The sequence below is a fragment of the Clinocottus analis genome, unplaced genomic scaffold, assembly GCF_023055335.1.
Source record: "Clinocottus analis isolate CAN_PGR_092001 unplaced genomic scaffold, fCliAna1.0.p SCAF_3, whole genome shotgun sequence".
NCBI lineage: Eukaryota > Metazoa > Chordata > Actinopteri > Perciformes > Cottidae > Clinocottus > Clinocottus analis.
This window is the reverse complement of record NW_027176042.1, coordinates 950434-975000: the sequence shown is the minus strand read 5'-3', so window position 1 is coordinate 975000 and position 24567 is coordinate 950434. Positions and strand designations below refer to the sequence as shown.

Genomic DNA, 24567 nt, shown 5'->3' with positions numbered 1-24567 from the left:
GTTGCATCCTCACACTGCGCTCTGAAACGGGCCACCTGCACACAAACGGCATTTAGTCATAACAGTCGCATGTTTCTTGGGTGTCGGAGCTGCAGCTATCGTCTCTCTCTCCGGCTGCTAGCGGGGGCGGCGGGAGGTCGCTCACTGAAGCTAATCTCACGAACAAAGACGTCTGTCTGCCGGCTGTCACGATTCCGTCTTGACAGTCGTCGCCGTAATGACACGCTCACTCAAAATAGGCTTCGCCTTTTCCCTTTTTTTTTTGACGTTTGCACAATTTTGCTCGGCTGCAGCTATTTGAGAAAAGCTCACCGAGGTCGACCGGCTGAGGGATGACGGGTTGTGACGAATAGACAAAGCGCTTTGATCGGATCCCAGCAGAGCGCAGATTATTTTTTGCTATATTGAGTCAAGAAAATGCTCGTTTCTATTTGACTCAATGCCAGCCAAATATACAAAAATATGACATCAACCATTTATCGTTCAAGTAACCATACATGGTCACTTCCGCTTAACTGTTTTTATAACTGTTTTTTTAAATTACTTGATTATTGTATATTACTAAGTGTGCTATAATCGTGTAATTAACCCACTACGGGACTAATAAAGGATTATCTTATTTTATTACTTCCATTTTTTTATATATATTTTGTTTTCACTCAACGGGCAAGGCACCATATATGGTCATTTAATGGATGCTCATTTTCTACCTAAAAATATATTTTTTTTTTATTGTCACAACAGTAAAGGAGTATTATTCTGTCCTTCGATAGCTCTAGGGTTGAGAATTTGAATTTCAAAGTATTCCAATGAGTGACCTATAAAGGGTTAAGTTGATTAAAACAGATTCTTCAGTGTCTTTGTCGCACAGTTAAACACACAAAGACAGAGGAGCGAGTGTGTTTTGGGCGTCTGTGTGTTCCTCATCCTGTCGGCAGTGATCTCTCCTGCCTGAGCGTCCTGCATCGTCTCATTCTGTTTCACACATTGTCACTTGCCCTGCGTGTGTGTTTCCTTTATAATTATGGTTTCGCCATGTTGGAATTTGATTTGTACGTGTTACTTGTGTGTATTTTATCATTTTACCATAGAGAAACAAGCCGGGGAACATAATATATCAGGAATAAATGAGGGGGAAGCAAACACAGCCTACAAATTACAACCTACATCACAGTAAAATCTCACTTTATTATTATAAGGACATTTAAATATCATAGATTTACTATTTGAACTAAGGTTTTATTTTTAATTTGATCAACACAATAAACAAAAACTTTTGGCAGTCATAGTTTTTGGTTGGCAAGATCTCTGCAATCACAAACTTCCACTTTTCCAGCTCAGATTTCCATATCTAACAAACTATTTGCCATAAATTTCACGAGTCAGATCTGAGGATGTGCAGGAGGAAAAAAAAAAGACATATCTTTTGTTAAAAAAAGAGAACACAAGTCAAATGATTGACATTAATGCTGCTCATGCTGGATTATCTGTCTTTAATAATTAGTCCAAACACTTGGATCGATCACTTTAATTTGTCCAAATGTCACACAACAGCAGCATCAACGAGGCAGTGAGATGATGTCATGTCACTGACTCGAGCTTCAGATGCTGTGAAAAGATGTGTTTGTTTTAGTAGCGCTGAATTGAGACTGAAAACATGTTTATAGTGTAATATTTGGATTCAAAAACTCTAAATGCAAAGTTCCTCAAATCCTCAAAATAAATCCGTATTCAGTTTTTAAAGTGCTGATGGAAAAATGCAGGACGGCAGTGTGTGCAGACAGTCGTCCTTGAACTCGCAGTCGTCTCCTGCTGCTGCTGTCGACCACTGGAGGGCAATCAGAGTCAGTTCTTTGAGATAAATACACCAGAGGGACTCACAGGACAGCGTCTGTGTGTCTGACACTGTTGAACTGATCAGTAGCACTGATAAAATCTTGTTTTCTCGTGTTCAAATGAAGGAGTCTTGTTATAAAATCCTGCGACAGTCTAAAACGTCGTGATCTGATGATGAGTTGTCTCTCAGGTATATTTTTATTTACGGTTACATGATTAACATCTACGCTAACGGGGCTGCCAGCACACCACAGTGATGTTTTGCTCTTTAGTGTAAAATCCTTTCAAAGCCAGTTAGATGAACCAATAAGTGTGTGGTCGTCTGATTCGGTGACGTGAGCTAAATGTCGTGACTACTTCTTCTTATTTGTACATTGCGTTGTGGTGTGTGTTCTTATCTCGCTGCATGCTGTGCCGGTGATGTATCCCTGTATCTCATTGTCCATGTCTGTGCGCTCTTTGTTTTTCCATCACTGTTACACCCACGTCCCTCCTCCCTCCCTCCCTCCCTCCCTCCCTCCCACCTGTAGGAGGAGTATACTAACCCGCTGGAGCAGCACCTCACCGTGAGTACACACACCCCTCAGCATCCCATCCCCGTCCTCTGCATCCCCACAGCCCTCCTCCTCCCTCACTCCCCATCTCTTTCTGTGTCATGGAAAGCCGCTCTACGCTGTAATCCATGCAGCCGCAGCCGCAGACAGACTGTGTTGACAGATTAAAAATGTGTGAAGCGACAATAATTCCAAACCAGTGATGGGAATATAGCCTCTGCATTGCATTGTAGTTGTTTAAAATGTACATTTGCTGTAGTTAGACTTTGGTGAAGTGGCTGCTTTTGCAGTGTAAGAAAGCATCTTCCCTCATCAGCCCTTTGTTTTAGAGTAACGTATCTCTTCACCCTTCAGGAAATGGCGAGCACTTTGGCTCAGAAACACCTGCGATCCATCATCCTCAATGTGAGTATCGCATCGGAAAGGAAAAGTTTGAAAGTACTTGTGGCTTTTTACAGCTGCACATCAGAGTTAACGCTCTGCTTAAGTAGAAATATCCGGGTGTGAACGCAGGATTGGAGCCGTTTTAAGGGGTTGGGTTTGAAACTAGTGGCTGAATCCAACATTGGACGTTTAAACAGAATATTGTAGTCTTCTTTGAGACCATCCTTTGCTGGGCTTTGATGGTCGTTAGTCTTGACTGTGAGCTCTTCTTTCATCAGCACGTCATCAGAGGAAATCGACCCATCAAAGCAGAAATGGCACATCAGCTGTACGTCCTGCAGGTTCTGACCTTCAACCTTTTAGAAGAACGAATGATGACCAAAATGGATCCAAATGACCAGGTACACATGTAAATAGTTTGTTAGCTTGTGCATTTCCATAATGCTCTTTAATCTATTCATATATATGACAAACATAACAAATGCCTTTTTAATGTGAAAAACAAGACGTCTGAATCAACAACATGGTTGATCAAACGTTGATCAGTGTCTTTTAAAGGTTTAATAATCTCAGATAAAATAACTTTGCAGGTGTGAAAAGAGGATTAGATCATAAACAGTTCTTGTTCTACAGGCAAAAATGTAATATCTGATCTATTTTCCACTGACATTAGATCTTTAATCCCCCCCAAATACATTAGTATGTTGCTGCTATGATGTTAAAAGCATCAACATGTATTTTGATAACATGTTCAGGCTCAGAGAGACATCATCTTTGAGTTGCGGAGGATCGCTTTCGATGGGGAAAACGACCCCACTGGAACAGAGAAGAGGAAGGCCATGTACACCAAGGACTACAAGATGCTGGGGTTCACGGTGCGTCTGCTCTGCACAGCTCACTTTCTTCTGTGAAACATGTAAACCAGCTGTACAAATAGATCCAAATGGATAAGAAACTGCTTCATCATTTGCGTTTTTCAAATGCAGAACCATGTGAATCCAGCCATGGACTTCACCCAGACTCCTCCGGGCATGCTGGCTTTAGACAACATGCTGTACCTCGCCAAGGTCCACCAGGACACGTACATCAGGGTGGGTTTGTCGGCCTCGCGCGTCGCGCCTTTGCTCGAACGAACTCCTCGCCGCATCTAACGTGTCTTCTCGCTCGCGGCAGATCGTGCTGGAGAACAGCAGCCGCGAGGACAAGCACGAGTGTCCCTTCGGCCGGTGCGCCATCGAGCTCACTCGCATGCTGTGCGAGATTCTCCAAGTGGGAGAATTGCGTAAGTAGATCTGCGTTTGACACGAGGCGAAGCTGCTTTTGTTGATGCACGGCGTGGTAACAAATGTCTTCAAATCACGGTACGACTCTCGTTACTCTCGACATGCGTACATGAGCTTTTGCCGACCGTCCTCGGGCTTGTTTAGGAAAAAAAAAAGATGGCGGAATGAAATCTGAAAATACTTTTGGCTGCTCTCCAGACTGTGAGTCTCAAAAAGCCGACCCGTAAATGTGAAGCCATTCACAAACAAATGCAGTGCAATCCACAAATAAATACGTACAAATCCACAAACAAATAGAAAGATCCACGCACAAATACATACACACGCAGAAATATATTCGCCTTTTTTTTTACGTTTATATAAATCACTGAAATGTGTTTGTAAATCAAATATATTTGTGAATCTTTCTCTGTGCGTTTGCCGTTAAAGAGCCTGGTGTGACCCCTTACATGCATAATTAATGCTTTGAGGGCACCATGTAGTTTTCATTAATATCTTGCTGTTAATACTAATATTAATGCCATTTGTTAAGTGTTCAACAAGCTGAGCAGAAACAAGCTGGTAAAAAAGGAAACCATACAAATGATTTATTTTCTGCCATTATAGATAAATATACCAGTATTGCATCATATTGCGGTATCGTATCGTAGGTATCGTGATATTTATGGCAGGTATCGTATCGAAGTCCTACTTTTGGTATCGTGACAACCCTTTGTGTGTGTGTGTGTCTGTGTGGAAATGCCTCTCACGCTAACTTTTTCTTCTCAACGTTGTGTACTGTGTGCAGCTAACGAGGGCTGCAACGACTACCACCCCATGTTCTTCACTCATGACCGGGCGTGGGAGGAGTTCTTCTGCGTCTGCATCCAGCTACTCAATAAAACCTGGAAGGAGATGAGGGCCACGGCCGAGGACTTCAATAAGGTCTGGGACTGCAGCGCTCTCACATTCATATTCATATATGTATATACTGTGTGTGTGCATTCAGTGCTTTGACCCGGCTGTCAATGCGTCCCGGCCTCCGAGCTGCTTATGGATATGATGTTTATAGATCTATTTGAATAAAATGGAAATTTTTCTGCCGGGAACTTTTTGAACTTAAAAGAGGTGAAGGACCCGAACGAAAGTGATGAATAAATAAACTGCATAACCAAGAATCTTGGAGGAGGGATTCATGCAGCTCAGTATGAAAGTGAGTCATGCTTCATATTAACACGTTGAAAACTGTGGAACCAATTTTTTTAATTTTGATTCCAATACTTGTGTTTATTGTATGTATTTGTTCAGCAAAGTCTTGGAAAAAAAATGTTTATCTGCAAAAAAAAAATCACTTTAAAAGGATATTTTGATGGTAACTATGAACATCCAGCATGATATGAGCCAGATTCCTCAAAAAAGCCTCTTGGAGCGTCAATAAGACACCTTTTTGGAAAGATTAGGACCTAAAGAATCAGAATCTGCAACAAAAATCACAATAAAACAAAGTCTTGTCCTGTTAGGAAGGAGTTTCAGTCAAAAAACTGTGTTGTTCAGTTCAAAAATGCAAAAATGTTATGTATTTAATGCCAAAAGATTGTCTGAATGGGGCATGCTGGGACTTAAATGATTTTCGCGCACGGTTTCCAAAAGGAGCTCATTTAGAAACTCCAGCAGCAGCTTTATTCATCTGCTGTGTGTAAAGTTAGCGTCACACTGACACACAAACAGCTGCAGATTTAACAATCACAACAATTGTATTGGTAATGCTGTCTATTTTGATTCCAGATTATTGCATTTTTTATAATACGGGTGCATCAAATCAAGCGTTCTGATTGGTTGACAGTGAGTCACGGGGTGTACATTATTCAGCCATAAAATACTGTACAACCTGTTTACATTTACCAGCGTTACACATCAGTGCGCACTCAAAATAACCGTTAGTGGTCATTTTAAGCTTGCCAGTTACCAAACATGTGTCGCCTATACTTGTATAATAATAATAATAATAATAAAACAACAACACGCTGCTCCGTTTGCTAACAACACCCTTGCAGCACATTATTGACGATACAGTACTGCTTCTCGTCCCGTATTGCTTAAAAATACTACTCATGCAAGAAATCTCTTGTTTCAGGGACCAACTACTATCTTTTTTTAAATATTCATGCATTTCATACAATATTCACGCCTTTCAATGCCTTATGAGCTCCTGAATGGTAAAATTATGGTTCTCTGACATTTGGGAGAGAGCAGTGGGTCAAATAGGGAGTCGGTCTGTGTTTTGTACGGCGGCCATGCTTCACAGGTATTTCCCTCCTCGCTCCTCCCGGTACCTGCAGTAACATTTAGCTTTTTTTTTTGTCTGGATGTTCACCAGGACACATGTCAGTGATCGGAGGCTTAATATCCCCTAATATCTGTAAATGTTTAATTCAACAACGCCCCAGTGTGTTTGTCATTTACTACAGTACAACCTACAAGCATAATTCATGTGGAATAACAGTCCCCCGCCACAAAATAATGTTTTGCGATGATCATTTTTCGTCTTTTATGAGGCTACAACTGATGCAAACTCAGTTTTCTACTAATGTTCTGGAAACGCAGGACAGAATTTGGTATGTGTGCGCAAAACGTAGGAGACGTCAGGTCACCCTCATACTTTTCTTTACGTCATATTTAATTTACTTTAATACACACTGCGCTGTTGTTGTCATTGACTGTTGATTGTTGTTTGTCTCGTCCAACGTCTCATGTCTAATGTTGCACCTCCCGCCGAGGAAGAATCCTCGTTTGTGAAAACAAATAAGCGGTTTCTGATTGTGGTTCTAACTTCAACAAGTCAGATACAACAGTGTGTAGTGTGTATCCCTGTGCAGGTGATGCAGGTGGTCCGTGAGCAGATCACCAGGGCTCTGGCCATGAAGCCGTCGTCTTTGGACCAGCTGAAGAACAAACTGCGAGGCCTGAACTATTCGGAGATCCTGCGTCTGCGGCAGTCGGAGAGGATGAGCCAGGACGACTTCCAGTCTCCTCCCATCATGTCAGCGTGATAAAGACACACACTGTAGTACAGTATTGTGTGTTTTTGTTTAAACTTTTGTAGGTTGCTCATGCTGTATTTGTCCTCCAGTGAGCTGCGGGAGAGAATCCAACCAGAGATCTTGGAGCTCATCAAGCAGCAGCGGCTGAACCGGCTGTGTGAGGGAAGCTGTTTTCGCAAGCTGGGGAACCGCCGAAGGCAAGGTACACACACAGTATCCATACCATCACTTTGCTCTCTGCTCGGGTACAAGCGCTGCTGCCGTTGATCGGGAGCTAAGCGTTGTGTGTCTGTGTGTCTCTGCCTCTTTTGCAGAGAAGTTTTGGTTCTGCAGACTCTCGCTGAATCACAAAGTGCTGCACTACGGAGACCTGGACGAGTCCCCTCAGGGCGAAGTGCCTTTTGAGCTGCTCAGTGACAAGAGTAAGATGCATTTATCTCATAAACGTTCATTACAATCAGACGGCATATGGTCAAGCAGACCACCAGTAGCTTGACCTTTAATGAACTCCTCTACACGCTCCTCTCAGTCCCCGTCTCTGACATCAAGTCCGTGGTGACCGGGAAGGACTGTCCTCACATGAAGGAGAAAAGCGCTCTGAAACAAAACAAGGTACTGTGAGTTTATGCATCTTCTCGTCACGTGGCTGTTCTTTCATGCTTTGCTGTCACTGAGTGTGTTGCTTGCTTCTCTCAGGAGGTGCTGGAGTTAGCTTTCTCCGTCCTTTATGACCCCGATGAGACGCTCAATTTTGTCGCACCAAACAAGTACGAGGTGAGCTCAGCGACAGCGAGGCGTAAAGCTGCGGGAACGAGGGGTCATTGTGTTTAACGGGAGCATTTAGCAGTTAAAGAGACATTTAGTTCCTCAGGATTTGGTGGAAATCCAAACAGGTGGTCAGCAACACATCTATAAATAAATGTAGCAGGCAACTGCTAACAATATTGCTATAAAATGTCAGTGTGGACAAAAAGTTATTAATGCTGCTGCTTTAACTTTAAAGCTCAGTCTTTGCATTATTTGTGTTACCACCTTCAACCTTATTTTAATAGTCACACACATACATGATCTCTGCATTTAATCAGGAGGAAAGCGCACAGGGAGCAACTGTCATATCATATTTTTACCACATTATTATTCTGGCCAAAATAATTTACAATAAATAGAACAAGGTTCTTACAGTCATGGAAAACCTGGAAAAGTCACAGCATTTTAAAATGGTTATTTCCATAACTGGAAAAGTCACGAAAAAATAATAAACTATCAAAAGTTTTGGAAAGGTCATGGAGATGTGTAATATACATATTGTATGTTCATGTCTGAGTTTGAAATAATGAAAATGCTTCTAAAAGAAAACGGCTCAAAATATAAACAGGCATACTATATCTATAAATGTTTATTATTTTAATCAAACTATTGTCTCTCATTCATTTACTGTATGCTTTGAATCCTCATTGTTAGTTTAAATACTACTTTTTATCACTTTTTACCGTTTACACACACATTTTACGACATGTTTGGTCTTGGAAATTTGGTTTGAAGTCATGGAAATCTATCTGTCAAAATGTGTATGAACCCTGATATAATCTTGCCAAATCTTTAGAAAGTGGAAAAAAAGATATGGCCTTATTAGATATTAACATATTGCTTATCATCAATACAGTGTGTGTCAGTCAGAACCACGCAACTTAAATTTCAAACCATATCACCCATGAATATGGACGTCCAATCAATCGAGCTCTTGCACCATGTGACCTCTGTTGCACCATGTGACCTCTGTGACCTCTGTGACCTCTGTGGTGTTTCCCCGGCGCAGTACTGCATCTGGACCGACGGGCTGTGTGCGCTGCTCGGCCGAGAGATGGGCAGCGACCTGACGCGCAGCGACCTGGATACTCTCATCAGCATGGAGATGAAGCTCCGCCTCCTCGACCTTGAGAACATCACCATCCCGGAGGCCCCGCCCCCCGTCCCGAAGGAGCCCAGCTCTTATAACTTCACCTACAACTACAGCTGAGATGTGTGTGTGTGTGTGCGCGTGCGTGTGTGTGTATGTGTGTTTGTAAAGGATGATGAATTTAGCTGCATATATTTGCACCTAGAAAAGTTACTTTGAATACTTTTTTTTTAACGTTCCACAACGCTGGAGACTTCTCTGTCCGTGTGTGTGATGCTGCGTGAAGGAGAAGTGTGTTTTATCGCTTCACAGGGAGGTCGGAGGTCAGGGTCCACTTCAGAGCAGTTACTCCTGTGAGTGTGGAGCTCTTTCATCAGCGCAGTCTCCAGGCAACGCCTCCCCATTCTTTGCTATTTAAAGGTATAAAGCTGCCTAAAAAGTGTGCCTAATGGGGAATGCAGATCTGCAGACGAGGCTTTAATCTAGTATATTTTAGTCAAACTGTGTCAATACAACAGAAGACGAAGTGAGTGCCACTCCGGTGTTAAAACCCTTTTATTTGGGTCCATCCCTGCATATGAAGGACGTTTGATCCGACATGACAGAGCAGCGAGTTCACACACTCACACACTGGAATGACTCAGCCAGCGTCGCGCTCAAAGTCACTTTGGTGGGCGGGATCGTCGCTGTGAGGAGGTTTTGAACATGTTTCTGGTGAAAGGACAGAATCAGAACATCCTCCTTATGCCGCCGAGGAGATATTTCACCAGTATTGTAAAGCAAATGTGCTAAAATTGAGTTAAAAACCTACTTATTCAACAGATAAGGTGCAAGGATAATATGTGCTTGTTACTTTTTATCATGTTTATCACACTGGGACACAACAGCCCACGGCTGCAACTAACAATTAGGGATTGATCCTTTGATCTATGAAATAAAATAAGTGAGTTAGCATAAATGTTTTATGTTAACTTGATGAATTAATTTCTCGGGAATGACTAATGTTAAAAAAAAATCCCGACAAAATCAGTCCGGTATTAATGAAGACAAAAGAAAACCAGCAAATAATGACTTGTGAGGAGGTGGATCCAGTTTATTTTTGCCTTTTTCTTAAAAAAAACAAGAAGTAAACTAATAAGTGTTTGTCAATATCTTTGCAGATTGATTGGCTGTCCATCAATTTATCAATTAATACACTAATAGTTTCCTCTGCACTCTTCCTGGCAGCATATATATTTCATCCAGCTTCTGTTTATCGAACATTGACGCTGCTTCAGATCATTTCAATCTTTCTCTCCTCAGACTTACACGTATCTTTTTATCGCTGGTGAAACCGTGAGTTAGATATTCGTATCCCGTTGAATTAAAACTGTTCAAGCATGTTGTGTGAAGACACCGTTGCAGACTTTACCTGTCTGTAGTGTGTATTTGTGTGTGCGTATTTCAGGTGTGGTGTAAATTGTTAACGCTGAGAGATGGAAGGTATATTTCATACAAATCGTGGCCAAAGCTCTAACATCCAACTCTTTAAAAAGAAAAAAAACATGAATTACCCTTTTTTTTGTTGAGTTATAGTCACTGTGTTGCCTTATTAGTCAAAGTTATCTTGTATTTTGGGTCAAAGTAGCATTTATAAGCAGTACATGAATGGTTTATTAAACATTATATTTAGTGTTCATGAATGTTTTTCTCCTATGAAGCATTCATGACTGGTGTGTAAACTGTGGAACCAATCTTTCCCTTTTCCCCTGTGTTTGAGTCATCGTAGGATCCCAAATTAATTCCAATTCTTGTGTTTATTGTATGTATTTGTTCAGCAAAGTCTCGGGAAAAAAATGTATATCTGCAAAAAAAACACTCTTAAAAGATATTTTGATATTAACTATGAACATCCAGCATGATATAAGCCAGATTCACCAAAAAAGCCTCCTGGAGCGTCAATAAGACACCTTTTTGGAAAGATTAGGACCTAACGAATCAGAATCTGCATCAACAATCACAATTAAACAAAGTCTTGTCCTGTTAGGAAGAAGTTTCAGTCTAAAAACTGTGTCGTTCAGTTCAAAAATGGAAAAATATGACGCATTTTAAGCCAAAAGATTGTCTGAATGGGGCATGCTGGGACTTAAAATGGGAGCGGGAGGAATTTCACACGGTTTCCAAAAGGTTAACTCAGTGTTTGATGAAAGCAAAACAGTTTAACATAATTCACAGTCATATATCGTCAAATATTGTTAGAGTATAACAACTTTACAGTGTGTTAAAAAACCTTTTACCTGCAGGGTGCACGAGTTAAAAACTACTTAAAACATAGTATTTTATGTTTTCAACTGATTGACTGCTAATACACCAGTTATATGCTTCACAGGAGGAGTTAACACACATTAAATGTTTATATACTGCTTATAAATTCTAAGTTAGGTTTGTGTTACCATGTTTGGTACGATGATAGTGACAAGTTGCTGTTTCTTTCCAGCTACACAAACTCGCCTCACACAGCAACAGTGTTTGATTCCCCTTGTGTTTGAGTCCATCGGCGGTTTTGAGGCCTGATTTTTAGACTTTTCTGGCACACTGCACGAGGAAACGGGCCGAAAGAGCAGCTCTGTTTTTAGAAACAAGACCCTGCGTGAATGGAAGCAGGTCAACAGCTCGTGCATCGCTGGAGCAGACGGTCCTCTGTGCTTTGTATGCAGTGGTATCAGTTATAGGACTATTGCTTGATGTGTTCTTATTTCCATAGTGCCATTTGGTTTGTGTATTTTATTCACTTGTTCTAACCAGTACTAATCACTACTGTCACTTGTTAATGCAGAATAGAATTATATTTTTGTAAATGATTGTACAATCTTATCAGCTGTGAAGAGGACGGGTACCGAACCAACAGCATCAATACAATACAGTACAATGCATTCATGCCAATGACTGTGGAAGGACACACACACACACACACACACACACACACACACACACACGTACACACACACACACACACACATAAAAAAAGGAAAGGTCTTCAAGTCACAACCATTTCAAAGTACAAGCACCTCATATTGTTCCATAATGACACCCACTCCAGCACCCAATGATGATGTCAGTGTTCATGTATCTTATAATGCTAATGGGGAATAATGAAAAATGCCATTACTGTTGATGATGTTTGTGGAAAAAGGAATATATTTGAAGTTAGTCGTTTGTTTTTTTAAATAATGTTTTCTGTTGGGGTTTTTTTTTAACTGATGTTGGAGATTGTAAAAGTTCCCTGTGGAGTTTTAGCCCTCTAGTCGTGCCGTTGAGACGTCTTTTCTTGAAGTGGGTCCCCGTTCTGTGCAGCTCGCAAACCAGGACGCACACGCGGCGCAAATTCCTGCCGATTTTTGTTTCACGACACCGATCAGCAGGGGGTGGTAGTTCACCAAGAAACGCTGCGAAGCTCCAGGAAAAAGGCAGCGTGTAGTAGATGGAGTCTGCAAAGCTGTTCCAGATGGATGTTAACAATACTAGATGTAAAATACTTAAAATCACTCTGCACATGTTTTATGGCACGTTTGTGAGACCTCAAGGAGACACAGTAGTTTTAGTGAGCAACGCTGAATGTACACATATTTTGGTTGTTGATAAGAAAACTCCACGGGGCCCCTTTTACTGCTCAAAAAGGGTTATTTTATATTCCATGAAGTCGTCAAACTGCAGCTAAAATATATCAATATTGACAAAATGCCGCAGTGAGTAAAGGATTGTTGCATTGGATGTACTAACAGTATGACTCGGTACTCTTTTACATGACTTGCTAAACTATTTATTTACACTTGCTAGTGATCGTAAAGAACGATGTTGTTCGCTAAGAAATAACAACATAAAATCAAATTATGGTTTACATATAGATCATTGTATGTATATACAGTATTGTGTTGCCTTATTGAAGAAAATGTATTGTTTTGTGTGAATAAATACAGAGTCTAACTAGATTAAATCAGACATCTTTATTGTCCACGCAAATGGAAATGTGTCTTTATATACAGTTTTTTTTTTAATGAAAATATCTTCTTTTATCTTTTTGGTTCAACCTGGAATTATTCAACCACATCCATTCAAATATATTTAGATCTATAATGGAAGAGTTTGAGTTTTAGAAGAGAAATAACAACAACACAACAACAGATTCATCACAGCTAAAAGACACACACACACAGTGTAGTGTTGGTGAGTAACAGCGACTCTACTTTTTATTTACAGGTGCCTATAGATCACAGTGTAAAAATACCTCTTTAAATAAAGGTTCAGCATTTATTCAGCCAAAGGTGTCAAACAGATGTTCGCCCTCGTTATGGAGGCAAAGGGCTGCTGCCATTGTCATATAAACATTTCATAGAAGGGATGATTAATTATAAGTAAAGGAGCATTTTAGTGTCGTAGTTAGCCAAATTGAAGCTATTTCTTTTATGTTTGGAGCAACTTAGTAGTATATTTTAAGCTGTCAGACACATAGTGCAGTAGCTTTAATATTAGCCTCTGAAATGTTGTGGAGTCAAAGTATAAACGTGTCTATGGTCAATCAATGATTAAATGTACTTTCAACCACTTAGAATAACATTTTCTTGTTATTAAAGACTGACTTACTGCAGGGTTTAGGCAGAGGTGTAAAGCTAACGGAGGAAAACATCAACAATTGCAAATTAATTTGACATATCTGACCTACAAAAGCTTTCGTGCTTTAAGCAAATAGATAATCAGGACACGTAATTGTAATAAATCGATGTTTTTATCACTACAATCTTTTAAGAACAACTTGAGTGCGCGGCAAGAAAACTCACAGAACACATAAACAGTAACATTGTGTAAACAAAAACGATTTTATTGAATAACAGCTCAAAATAGAATTTAACACAATTACTTTTAGATCACTTTGATGCTGAAAGAAGATGTGGGTTGTCAGGATGAGCCTACTGTGTTAATACTGCCAGATGGACGACCCAGTCCAAGGGACTGAAAGCTGAGCAAAAGGGTTGCTCACATCAATGCAAGCATTTAATTCTGTATCCGACGTTCATCTGCTTGGAGAAAGAAGTCAGTCTGTGGAACGTGTCGACAGGAAACATGACAAATACCCTGCAGGTCCGAGCTGCTCTCCCCTGCAAATACACGCCCCTGGATTGAATCAGGTTGTCTGTAGTTTCAGTCCGGTGGTCATCGGCAGCTCGGACTCATTAGTTTCTCCTGTGTTTAGTCACTGTGCTGCAGGAGTATGATTGTCCACCTTTATATATTCCTGCTCAGGGTTTAGGCATTCTTTACAACACATATTCACACACAGACAATGTCAATATATACTTTATACTGTATATAAAATAAATACAAATCTCTTCCTGCACCACCGCTCTGATCTACGACCGCTCTCTTCTGTGATTCACAAATTCTCGGCCGTATTTGACCTTTTGTATATGTTTGATGTCTGGCTTTGAATGTGCGCAAACATAATTATCTAAAGCAGTTCCTCGCTTTGCTCGGGCTAAGGTGCCTTGCTTCCTTCTGTCTTTTGGTTGATGATCGGAGGATTGGGACTTCTCATTTCCTGGAGGATGGGACTGGGGGCTTTCCCCGGCTCACTGTCCCAGCCCTGGCCCGCCAGCAGCAGCAGTATGATCGCGAGCAGCAATATCGTGAATGCCGTGGAGGTCAGCTCGGGGCTCAGCTGCAGGCCGGGCTGAGGCTCGGGGGCATCCTTCGTCCTGAACGAAACGCACTGAGGCTTTTTGCTCTCTCCTGATCTCCTGCTGGCGCCCTCGCTGATCCCCAAATGTAGACACACTCGGTAAAACGTCTCTGCCTGCAGGTGGGTCAGGTTGAAGCTCTGAGTACCGGCTAGGATGCGTGTGGTGTACGTGGGCGTGTGCGCGTTTGAGTAAATGGCTTGCCAGGATAGACGAGTTGAAGGGAGGTTGCGCCCGCTCTGCCAGGACAGGATAGCATAGTGTCGTCCGACCTCCCTCACCTCCAACCTGGCGTCTTTGCTGAATAGCTGATATCCCTTCTTACTGGCAGCCATCCCCCTCTTTCTTTTCTTTTCTCTGCCATGCACACCCACAGTAACGCTGCGTGTGTCTGCGCCCAGTGCATTCTCCGCCACGCAGGTGTACAACCCTGCCTCGCTGGAGGTGACCTTGTTCATTTCCAGGGTTCCTTCCGGCAGTAGCCGGAAGTGTTTGGAGGGATTGCAGGGAGTATCGTCTTGAGGCAGGCTGGGAGAAACGTTGGACGTGTGGTTGAATCCCTCGGATGCGTCCAGACTGTGGCAAGGAGCAGCAGCCGACAGACCTTTGGACGGGCGGTTCGGTGCAGGTCCGAGTCTCAGCCCAGAGGGAGTCACCCAGTACAGTTCAGGCTGTGGATCCGCCAGAGCTCGGCAGTGCAAGACCAGTTTTCCTCCTTCTCTCACCCCGACGTAGGAAGGGAGGGAGCTGGTGGGGATCATGGGGAGGCACGAGGCCGACATCTCCCTGGAGGACACCTCTCTCACCCTGCGAGCTCTCAGCTCTGGGGGTTCGGAGCACAGCGTGGCCTGGGGTTGGATGAAACGCACCGTCCGAGGTCTCTCTCTTTGTGCGTCTTCGCCGTGAGGGTGCGAGGCTTCCTCGGCGGCCCATTGAAACAGGCAGTCGCAACGCAGCGGGTTGGAGTGCAAGCTGACCTCCTGGAGACTCGGCAGGGAGAGCATGACGTGCCGGTGCAGTGCGCTCAAGGAGTTGGAGTTGAGCATTAGGCTCTCCAGCCTGCTCAGCTGGAGGAAAGCCTGCGGGTGGATGTAGGAGAGTCGCGGGTTGTTGGTGATCTCCAGCTTCGTTAGCTCCGGAAGATTTTCCAGCGCGGCTCTCTCGATGGACACCAGCTCCTCCATGTTGTTCAGGCCGAGCTCCTTCAGGTGGACCATGTCTCGGAAGTCGCCCGTCTCGATGAGTTTGATGCGGTTCTTGTTGAGGTCGAGGAACTTCAATCCGGGAACTCTCATCAGGGCCTGAGTGGGAACCTTTGTCAGCAGGTTATCGTAGAAGGAGAGGCTCTCGAGGCCGTCCAACCCTTCCAGTGCTTTTTCAGCCAAGCCTCTCAGACCCATACCACCGAGGACAAGGCTCCGGAGGGATTTCAGGGCCAGGAAGCCCCGCTCAGGCAGGGCCTCCACAGGGTTTCCGCCGAGCATGAGGACTTCCAAGTGGGGCAAAGCCCTGAACCACCGAGGGTCGACGGTGGTGAGTCTGTTGTTGTTGATGTGCAGACGCAGCAGGGCGTCCAGACCGGCGAAGGCTCCGGGTGCTATCGAGTGTAAGTTGTTGTGACTGAGGAAGAGCTCCTGCAAGGCCGGAAGTGCGGAGAAGGAAGCCTCCGGGAGTCGACTGAGATGGTTTTCCTCCAGGTGTAGAGACAGCAGCGAGGGCAGGGAGTAGCTCTGAGTTATTGTCTTCACATGACTGAAGCGATTCTGGGAAAGGTCGAGGTCGGTGAGGTTGGCGAGTCCGTGCAGCGCCGCGGTGTTGAGCTCGGACAGAAGGTTACTCTGCAGGCGGAGGGTGTGTGTGTTCGGGGGTATGGGTAGAGGGAGCTTGGTCAAGAGCAGGTCGTTGCAGTCCACGGTGGGAGCTTCGTGGTAGACCGAATCCGGGGAGAACCAGGGCTTGATCTGACACACACACCGCACCGGGCAGGAGACGTGCCATGGTAGCGTGTGAGGTAGCGAGCCCACAATGCTGGGCACACATACGCCAACCAACACACACAGGAGACACTGCGACTGTAGAAACATTAAAGTCGGCCTCATAATCCTCGCAGGTCACAGGAGCTGATTCAGACGAGGTGGGGGGAGAGCTTGTTAGGACGTGAGATCAATCATCTGGACCAGAAAATGTCTGTGAAGTCCTGTTATCAAGATGTGTGTGCCAACCGTGGAAGGCAGAGCAGATGGTTCAGTGTCGTCATTTAAAAAAATCTAAATCGATTGAAGAGCAATGCAGCATTTGACAGCATCGTCAGACACAACTAAACAACTGACATGTGTAAGTTCACTTTAGAGCCACAGTTTATGTGTGGCAGAGCAGCGACTGCGCGACGGCTGTAGCTTGGATGACGGCCTTTGTTGTCACACGATCGATCTCACATCCTGGCCTCAGGTGGAGGACTCATGGGTCCCAGCGGGATGGCTCACTGTTTTGTCAGAAACAGAACAAGAGAGAAAAAAAGACATTGAGTGAGGAAAAAAGATAGAAATTAATATAATCAAACCAAAATCAGCTGTTTGCTTTAGTCTATTAAAACACATATTAAGCATTATGCCTCTTCTTTTCATACTCTCAACTAAATCTGTGTGCAATTTGAAATGTAAGAGATGTCTTGGCAAGGTCACATGGAGCTTTCACGGATGTAGTTTGCAGAAAAGCTCTGCAGCTGCAAGTGAGAAGTGAAGGAAAGAAGATGGATGAGCACGGAGAGAAAGCATGCAGAGGGGATTTTTAGTTTCCTAAAGGAGTTCTGGCCTTGAATGGAGGAGCACATTTAGCCAGCGACAGAGTAATGACACACAAATGGGGGTGAAAACTGAACGAAAGAAAATCGGTGAGGAAAAGAAGGAGGGGGGGAAAGTGCGATGCTGTAATTCCCAGGGTTTCTTTCAGCCTTCAGGAAAATTTGTAAATATTCAGTGTGAGGAGATCGTGTTGCACTTTAATATTTCATTTCGGCGCTTCACATTCGATGTTCAGTGCAAGAGCACAGCATCCCACACATGGTATTTATTGCGTAACAGTCAAAAAGACCCTCAGGAGCTTTTATATTATCAGCTTCTGTACTTAAGGTTGGTATGAGTAAGACTGCATGAAGGTAGCTGCCGCTTGAACACAATCACACACACACACAACATGGAGAGAGACACAAACACAACTTACATCAGTATTTACATTTGGCGCAGTTGGCAGACAGTTATCCAGAGCGTGGTACGACAGCGTCGCATTAACGGATCGCAGACACTTGGCAGCAATGAGCTAATTTCAGTGATTAGCAAACCAGTTGTGTGAAAAAGAAAAGGCGTGTCAGAGTAACAGCTCTCAACCGGCTCTTGTCTACAGGTTTTATATTTACACATGGAAGTCAGGATATACTTCATACAATAAATGTACAGTGTGTACCAGCTAAAAGGTTGCGCGCTTGTTATCTAAGCAATAAGGGATGAGAGGCAGTACTGTATCTTCAATAATGTACTGTATCTTCAATAATGTACTGTATCTTCAATAATGTACTGTATCGTCAATAATGTACTGTATCTTCAATAATGTACTGTATCGTCAATAATGTACTGTATCGTCAATAATGTACTGTTCAAGGGTGTTGTTAGGCCCGACGCGCAGCCCGTATAAACATAATGTAGTATTTAACGATCAAATCATAAAATATGATTCCAGTATTATTAAATAACACTCAAATGATGTGTTCACTGGTTTTCAATCCAGACCTTATTAAAATGTTTCACGTTATTTATATTGCATGGCACAACCTCGCTGTCGTGTCACAGTCCATTATAATACGGGTAGATCAAATCAAGCCTTCTGATTGGTTGAGAGCGAGTCATGGGGTGTGGTTTATTCAGCCATACAATAATGTACAGTTCAAGGGTTTGCCTAACAACACCCTTGAACTGAACATTATTGACGATACAGTACTGCCTCTCGTCCCTTATTGATTAATTAAGTAACATCCAATAAACAGCAGTATTTAAAATTGGATTAAATCTACATTAATTGTTTATTTGGGCCAGCGAGAACATGTAAACACTTTATAAAGTTGTTATGTGGTTCCAGCAGACATAGAGTAACATCTTCCTTCCAGTGTTCACTCTTCTTTTCGCTCTAACAGTTCCCGAGAGGAACATCTGGTACTGTAGCTGCTAAATGCTTTACTATGTTTAACAGCTAGTTGCTCATTTTGAACGTCTGCTGTTTGGTCGGCATCTTTGCTGAAAACAGAGAAACTATGCCGACAAGAGGGTGAATCATAATTAGCTTAAGTTACAGGTTGTAAAAACACAACATTAGCTGGAACACACTGACAGGCCCTGCAGGGTGCTAATACTTTGTTTTAAACTACAAGTGATACCTTTCACACTACACACTGTGGGACTGATTTGATGAATTGTTTATATGAAATATCAGTTACAGCAACTTTAAGTTTCAACAGCTTGAAAAGAACATCCAGCCTCTAATTTTGTACAATTTCTAATATGTAGAAGTATTGTTTGAGAGTCATCTTTCACATTATTATGATTATATTAATGCCCTGACTGACACATTAGACAATCCAACGCTCCAACGTAATGCAGTTGTGTTCAGCCAAACATTTCGGCTTAATCATTCCCGGCTTGTGCACAATCATGACCAATAAAAGTACAACATTTATTGTTTCTTGCTTCTTTTAGACTATATGACAGAGCTGATGTGTTGCTGGCAGACGATCAGTGCAGCACTCAGCGTACAGCCAAATGCGTCGTGGTTGCTCATACTTCATACATTTTAAATAAATACCCCACTGTGTTTATTTTCTACGTGTTGATTTTTTCCACATAAATTACTACGAGCACGCAAATGCATTTACCTGAGGTTCGCTAGATGACACCACAACACTGGCGCACTGCACAAAGGAACAGAGGCCTGCTTTCTGCAGCTTACTTTTAATGTAAGTCGAGATAAGAAGTCGTGGAGAAACCAGGCAGTTTGTTTCATTCTGTCACAAATAGACACTGTGAGGAGCAGGAGACTCTTTCCAGATGTAATTTTGATGGAGACTGGCATCAAGGCATCATAAAGACTGAACTCTTTGTCCCTGCTCTCCTTTGGAGGAGACTATTAAAATCATTCAGGGTTCAACACCAAGCCCTGTTGTCTTCTGCTCTGATCATCAGAGTAGCTATTTTGGACACTTCTGACCTATTTTAAGTGTCAGTGTTCATTGGGTATAGCTTCCGTTTGGTGTACAATTGGATTTTATGCTGATGATGCTAAATCTGCCAGCTGTGTGTGTGTTTGTGTGTGGATGTGGTTTACGTGGCCGCCGTGCCAAAGTGTATTTATTTAAAGTTGCTGGGCTCGTGTGAGATCCCGGGACGCGGATGTGGTGTGGATGGCAAAATCGTCATTTGTGATTTTGGGCTATAAAAAATAAACTGAATTGAATTGAGCGCTGTTGTACCTCCATTCATACTTTTGACTATTGACGCTGTTGCCTCCATCAGCTATGTGTGTGTGTGTGTGTGTGTGTGTGTGTGTGTGTGTGTGTGTGTGTGTGTGTGTGTGTGTGTGTGTGTGTGATATGAGATGCTGTTAATATTTGTTTTGTTAGTGCCTCCTCTCATGATGGAGTATATAAACCTGGCGTGAATTAGCTATGATGCATTCAAGAAGGTCTAATTCTGATGGTTTATTATTATTTATTTTGTGCCCGCCCACACTGTGATTTCTGCTTTTTTTTTTTTTTTAAATCGTTTTATTTAAGTTTACTTGTAATTGAGCCGACATTGGCGGAGTAACATTTTGCTGTTGCTGTGCTCTGAAAGTTTTTGTCCGTGGGACACACTACCATTATGCAATATTGCTATTGTGCATGACAAACACACACTATCACACAGCCCGAGAAGGCTCGCTGCAGAGTTGCTATGGAAACATCTCTTCCTGCCTGCCTCTGCCTCAGTGTTTAGAGATTTTCTCTGTAATTTGTTTGTCTGTGTATCAGTTGATAAGAACACAGTTTTCTTTCTAAAAAAAAATATTTATCTTGTTTATTGTATATGAGCAATGAGTAACCAGAGTCAAATTACATATATGTGCACACACACACACACACACACACACACACACACACACGTGGCCGGTAAAGATAATTTTGGACTGAGGAAACCAACATCAAAAAGCTGTATTTACTTTTTAATCAGTCCATTTTCTGTAGTGCAGTTGTGATTATGAATTAAGTTTTCATGAGATGAACTTTTAACCTTTGTCGTCGTTCCGTCGTGGCAGCTGGTGTGATACAACACGACTAACAGGAAGTAATGTACGACTCCGCAGGCTGTAACGTCCGTAAGCGGATGAGGAGAAGGTGCGGCGAGATGCTTAGCAAGTGTTTCCCCCCCAAACAACAAGTGGAAAAAAATCAACAGATTAAATTTGGCACAGTTAATAAAATAGAGAGAAAAACGATTAACATTCAGACACCATGCAGTTTATGTGTGAGAAGCGCTAAGCGAGGGATTTTCTCAGTGCTGCATGTTATCAAGCGCTGCATTAAAAACACAGTTACCTTCTGGGGCTCCTCTTACTCTTAATCACCCACTTTTCACATTCATCTCCTCTCTCTCATCTTTTCATAAGCTCAATAAATGGACTCCTCATTTCATTTTGATGCCCACAGCCCCGTTTTTTTTTGTAATTTTCTCTCAAAAGCTCTTGGTGTTTTCTGTGTTTTCAGCAGTGGCGGGCCGAACAGAATCACTAAGTTATACATTTTATTGTTTTTCACAAATACACTACATGTATTATAGGTATTTTTCCCTATTAGCTTGTTTTGTTCATGCACATCCGCGCCATTTAAACTTAAAGAAGAAGAAGCAGCAGCTGCAGACCTTCCCTTTGGATGCTGTACAACATTGGACCTGCTATCCTCCCTGTCCAGCGGCGCATCTCACCTGCTAGCACGCTGTTAGCTCGTAAGCTCACAAGCTCACAAGCTAACAGGCGATCGCTGTTAGCCCACAAGCTGACAAGCAGTTGCTGTTAGCTCGCAAGCTCAATAGCTAACAAGCGGTTGCTGTTAGCTCGCAAGCTCAATAGCTAACAAGCGGTTGCTGTTAGCTCGCAAGCTCAATAGCTAACAAGCGGTCGCTGTTAGCTCGCAAGCTCAATAGCTAACAAGTGGTTGCTGTTAGCTCGCAAGCTAACTAGCGGTCGCTGTTAGCTCGGGGCCGGCGGGTGGAGGTCGGGGAGGCGCAGTGCCACTGAAGGCACAGGTAGAAACTCCACGGCCCGCCACTGGTTTCCAGAAAACCAACACTGTGTGTAGATGTGTGTATACAAAGGATTTTGTATACTATTCAGAGCAGGAGTGTGAAACAGATCCGCATGACTCAGCGACTACTTTCTTCTGTCTCCTCGCAGCTGTCCACAGTCTTTTCCCTCTCGACAAAACAGGATGAATATTTTGCTCTTATTACGCCCCTGAGACTTCCGACTCAGATCTTGTTGAAAGTTTAGTATAACTACACAATAGCGCACATATTATTACCCCGGGCCATACAAAGATGAGTAATAATAACAAAAACCAGACAAAGCTGCATTGACCTTAATCCAAAATCTGAAGTCGACATGCTGAGGAAGAACTTGTTTTTCTCTTAAAGACTTCGTAAATAGTTACAGGATCTAAGTTGCTGAGGGAAAGTGTGACCTAAATAGAAATAGTGACTGCATCTAATTCTACTGAAACTTTCTTGCCTTTTAACCCCATTTCTCATACATTTTCTTAGCAAGTGCTTAACTAAAATCTATCAATCAGTTGTATGTATATTGATTTGTATACCCGTACTAACATAAAGCTCGCTAACTAGCTCATCCATTTTGCAAACTCTTTTTAAAAAAAACATTGCATTCCTATAACATTGTCGGACACACAATAGTTTTTTAAGAAATGTATAAAATTGTAGCTACAAAGCTCACTTCTTTCTGACTCCAGTCCCTCAGAGTCTCGGGACCCAACTGATGCTGACATGAAACATTTGTTCTTGCCTTTAGAAGATGTCGTTCTGCTGGACTTACACGCGTCTCCATACATGTACATGGTTCTGTTTCCCTCCCACACACTCACCCACACAGCCTATACCTGGACGAATCAGCTCAACCTCCATTATCAACTATCTACCTGTCCCCTCGACGGCAGCCGAGAAAACAACGAATCTAAAAGGATTTTCCACTTCATTACAGTTTCAGGACTCACAGGTTTTCATTCGTTTGAGCACCTCACTTCCCTTGACACATGCATGTTCCTGTTCATAGTGGAGCCCTTAACACCGTGATACAAGAGAGGAAAACCATTGAATACAGTGTGTTAAAACCCTACAACTTCTTTTATACTACATTAAAGATCTTTTTTACTTTTTAATATCAGTGTATCTTCTGCTGTGTAATTCTAGATTGAATTTGGTCTCCATCCTCTTATGATCAACTGTCAGGGAGTCAATGGCATCTCATCGGCAAACATTAGTTAAAGGTCTGCGTTACTTCAGACTAGTCAAATGAATGCTTCTGCAGAAGTTAAACATGCCACTTTTCTTTGACACATCGAGCCGGAGAAAAGCTTTTCTACCAACATTTTCTCACAGATTAAAGGAGAATATAACTTTGGAGTAGAAACATATGCTTATATGAATCAAACCATTCATGTAAAAGGGGTTTGTTTGTGCTGTGCACCTACGACACAGAGAGACACTGCAACAGGGCGGACTAGAGAGAGAGAGAGAGAGAGAGAGAGAGAGAGAGAGAGAGAGAGAGGTGCTGGATGCAGATCCTAACATAAATAATAATGTTCAAAAACAGACGCATTGCCCTTCAGCCGAATCTGTTCCTGCATGCACACAAACACGTACGGACAAACTTATGACGTTTAAGTACCAGAGACCCTCGAGCGTCTTCACACACCTGTGTACCTGCTACCGAAACCTTTGCATCAACACTGCTTCCACTCAGAGCGGCTGTGCACGCGTCCACAGCTGCTGCATGGCCGTGTGAGTGCTGCAATCTGTTTGCTGAAACAATTCACATTAACAAACGTCAGGTTTCTTACCGCAGATGAAGCACGACCGACTACATCGCTCTCCGTCGTTTCTTCCTTTCTTCATTTGTCTTTCTTTGCAAATACCTCAAGTGGCCGGGATGTCTTTTTTTTTTTTTTTCAGTCACACGGTTGTTGAAATATCACTTCCCCATCTCTCCTCTTGTCACTGGAGCCGAAGAATAAATTGGCACAGACTGAATCCCTCTCTCTCTCTCTCTCTCTCTCTCTCTCTCTCTCTCTCTCTCTCTCTCTCTCTCTCTCTCTCTCTCTCTCTCTCTCCCTCTCTCCCTCTCTCCCTCCAGCTAAAATGGAGATGAGGTGTGTTCTGCAGCAGAGCTTCTGTTCCTCTCATCTCTCACTCTCTCCTTCTTACTCTTTTCCTGTTTCACGAGCCAAAGAAAAAACACATGCAAAGTTTTCTTTGGCTCCAGCTGGCCTGTTAGTTTTAAGTTTTTGCCATAATCTACAAATGTAAGACCTGCTTACACTGCCAGGTCATAGATCACATAGGTGACAAAGCAGCTGGAGAGACACAGTTTCAATGATGGCAGTCGTTGAAGTATCTTCATTACAGTACCTTTTAAATGGCAGATAGTGTGATACTTTGTTTAAAGCTGAAGTTGTGTCTGTACAGTTGGGCTACACAACTACACCGCGGTCATATCCCTTCATGTCACCACCACGCTAAAGCTAAGCTAAAGGTGGACTAGTGTTTTGGTGTGATGACGTTCTGTTGCCTCTCC

General features: G+C 42.7%; 2 protein-coding genes across 6 annotated transcripts in view; one reads left to right on the top strand and one right to left on the bottom strand.

Moving 5' to 3' along the window:
- Positions 1-11958, top strand: part of elmo2 (engulfment and cell motility 2) — a 22787-nt gene extending 10829 nt beyond the window's left edge. For 3 of the 5 annotated variants that reach the window (XM_068594848.1, XM_068594849.1, XM_068594847.1), the window contains 13 exons: positions 2367-2402; positions 2745-2795; positions 3053-3175; positions 3530-3649; positions 3761-3865; positions 3948-4056; positions 4845-4981; positions 6913-7076; positions 7167-7279; positions 7392-7499; positions 7607-7689; positions 7774-7851; positions 8894-11958. In XM_068594848.1, coding sequence (XP_068450949.1) covers positions 2367-2402; positions 2745-2795; positions 3053-3175; positions 3530-3649; positions 3761-3865; positions 3948-4056; positions 4845-4981; positions 6913-7076; positions 7167-7279; positions 7392-7499; positions 7607-7689; positions 7774-7851; positions 8894-9094 — 1428 coding nt within the window. In that variant the 3' untranslated portion in view covers positions 9095-11958. The remainder of the gene's footprint in view (positions 1-2366; positions 2403-2744; positions 2796-3052; positions 3176-3529; positions 3650-3760; positions 3866-3947; positions 4057-4844; positions 4982-6912; positions 7077-7166; positions 7280-7391; positions 7500-7606; positions 7690-7773; positions 7852-8893) is intronic. The other 2 variants (XM_068594851.1, XM_068594850.1) reach the window with 1 other exon arrangement.
- Positions 11959-12975: 1017 nt separating this feature from the next.
- On the bottom strand, positions 12976-24100 carry lrrn2 (leucine rich repeat neuronal 2). The gene is made up of 2 exons (XM_068594846.1): positions 23834-24100; positions 12976-17167 (listed from the first exon to the last, which is right to left on the bottom strand). Exon 2 carries the CDS (start codon positions 16782-16784, stop codon positions 14484-14486), a length of 2301 nt encoding a protein of 766 aa, XP_068450947.1. The 5' UTR covers positions 16785-17167; positions 23834-24100; the 3' UTR covers positions 12976-14483.
- Positions 24101-24567: the final 467 nt, after the last annotated feature.

Coding starts and splice junctions, on each gene's coding strand:
- lrrn2 (XM_068594846.1), bottom strand. CDS start 16,784: ATGAGGCCGACTTTAATGTTTCTACAGTCGCAGTGTCTCCTGTGTGTG.